Source organism: Octopus bimaculoides, chromosome 14, assembly GCF_001194135.2.
Source record: "Octopus bimaculoides isolate UCB-OBI-ISO-001 chromosome 14, ASM119413v2, whole genome shotgun sequence".
Taxonomy (NCBI): Eukaryota; Metazoa; Mollusca; class Cephalopoda; order Octopoda; family Octopodidae; genus Octopus; species Octopus bimaculoides.
Window position 1 is genome coordinate 44,697,766 of NC_068994.1, and position 2,304 is coordinate 44,700,069.

The 2,304-nt window shown below is 35.3% G+C and overlaps 1 protein-coding gene across 1 annotated transcript; it reads left to right on the forward strand.

Moving 5' to 3' along the window:
* The first annotated feature begins 15 nt into the window (after nt 1-15).
* LOC106872902 (zinc finger protein OZF) lies at nt 16-2,034 on the forward strand. Its single transcript, XM_014920077.2, has one exon. The coding sequence runs from the start codon at nt 55-57 to the stop codon at nt 1,552-1,554; it is 1,500 nt and encodes a 499-aa protein (XP_014775563.1). The 5' UTR covers nt 16-54; the 3' UTR covers nt 1,555-2,034.
* Nucleotides 2,035-2,304: the final 270 nt, after the last annotated feature.

Here is a 2,304-nt window from a genome sequence, read left to right on the forward strand (position 1 = left end):
TTTTTTTTTTTTTTTTTTTTTTTTCAAATTATTAAAATTGATACTTTCATTGTCATGAATTCAATGCTTGTGTCTAACCAGATGCATAATTCTTCATCAGTTCATAATATGGAACGAATGTACAATTGTAATATCTGTATGAAGACATTTTCAAGATATGACAATTTAGAACGACACAAGCTAACTCACCAAATGGAAAAACCCTTCAACTGTGACATATGTGGCAAAGCCTTTAGCCAGAAATATCACTTGAAGCAACACCAAGTTACTCACACTGGAGAGAAACCTTTTAAGTGCAATATCTGTGACCACAGCTTCTCACGCAATGGCAACCTTTCTAGACATATGGCAATTCATACCAAAACTCTGTCCCCGAACAATACATCAAGACCGCCTCTTCATTCCTCTTCTTACGATGACAATCCATATAATTGTGATGTCTGTGGTAGGGCTTCACAGAATCAGAAACAAAACATGGGACACACAGTGATTAATTCGGTAGATAAACCATTTAAATGTGATATCTGTGGTTGCACTTTTTCTCGTAGCGGTGATCTAACGAGACATATGAAGACACACGAGAAACCTCTCCAGCCATACCATAACAACGGAGGCACGAGTTCGCCTCCGTATCAAAGTGAGAACCCATTTAATTGTAAAGCTTGCTGGAAGGCTTTTTCTCAGAGAGCTGGTGTAAATGTTCATGAGAAAATTCACAAAGCACTTAAACCATTCCAATGCGATGAATGTGGAAAGGCATTCTCTCAACGTACACATTTACAAGTTCACAAAAGTCGTATACATACAGGTAACAAACAGTTCAAACCAAGCGGAGAGACAACTCCTTCAAGATCAAAATCTCACGAGAATCCATTGAACTGTGACATCTGCTGGAAAGCTTTCTCTCAAAGATCTCTCGTGAGCCTGCACAAACGTATTCATTCTGTTGTTTTACCATTTGAGTGCAACATATGTGGCAAAGTTTTCACTGAAAAGGGAAACTGGAAGAGACATCAACGCAGTCATTTGGGAGAAAAATTGTTCAGTTGTGACGTGTGTTCAAAAACATTTTTACAGCGATCCCACTTAAAAGAGCATCAGAAAACTCATTCTGGTGAACGTCCCTTCAAATGTTCAACCTGTGGTTACGCATTTTCTCGTAAAGATCACCTCGAGCGCCATCAACGAACTAATAAATGTTCCAAAAAAGTGAACTGCACTCTTCAGCAAACATCATCGTCATCATCCTCATCAGGCAACACTGGGGAAAATCCTAACAACAGCAACAACAATCACCAGTTAAATATTACACACCACCCGACCACGACTGCTCCTAATGTGCCACCCCAGCATTCAAATGTACCACGACACCATACTACAGAGATCCCCCAGCACACAAACTTACCTAACGCCCCAATGTATCCGGCCACCACTCAAATGTACCCTACCACTATACAATTGTATCCAAGTACACCTGTGTTTCCAACCATACAAATGTATCCAAATGCATCCCAGATATTTGCAGCAAACAACCAAATATTTCCAAACAATTAGAAAATCAATCAGCTTACTAAAAGATTGTTTTTGTTGTTTTTTTTTCCCGTCAATTCCTCTTTAGCTTTTTCATTGCGAAAGAAAAAAACAAAAACATTTTTCTATGAATTATTTTTATATCAAACAATTAATTAATACACCCCCCACACACACACACTTTTTTTTTTTTTTTGTGAACTCGGCATGATTACTACTATTATCATATCCAGACTATTTCTATTTTTCTGATTCTATTTGGAGTTTTTTCCTTTAGCTCTGAAATAATGCCATTTTTTGCTTGGATTTTAAGTAACTGACTCAAAAACCAATGACAAAATTAAAAAAGGGACGAGACAGGACAACCTAGCAGATTGCTACCTGTATCCAGCTGTCACCAATAACAGTTCAATTTCTTTTGCTATTTGTGAATTTCTATGATGTTATCACCTGTTATATAGTCACCATTTATAATTATTATTATTATTATTATTACTATTATTATTACGATTATTATTATTACTATTATGTTTATTAATCAAGCCAAATACGAAGGTTTTTTTTTTCTTTTTGTTTTGTTCTTGTTTCTTCAAATGAAATTTTTAAAGATATTTGTAAAAACCACAAATCCAGACATTTATTAGAAGAGTTTATAAAATAGACTTAAAATCAAATTATGCACTGAAATTTTATAAATTTTAAATTAGTCTCCGTTTTCTTCTACATTTTAAATGTTATCCATTGAAAGGCTTTCTTTCACAAAAGATCCCTAGA

What these genes read in the sequence shown, in the direction of transcription:
- LOC106872902 (XM_014920077.2), top strand. Translation starts at nt 55, where the DNA reads ATGAATTCAATGCTTGTGTCTAACCAGATGCATAATTCTTCATCAGTT.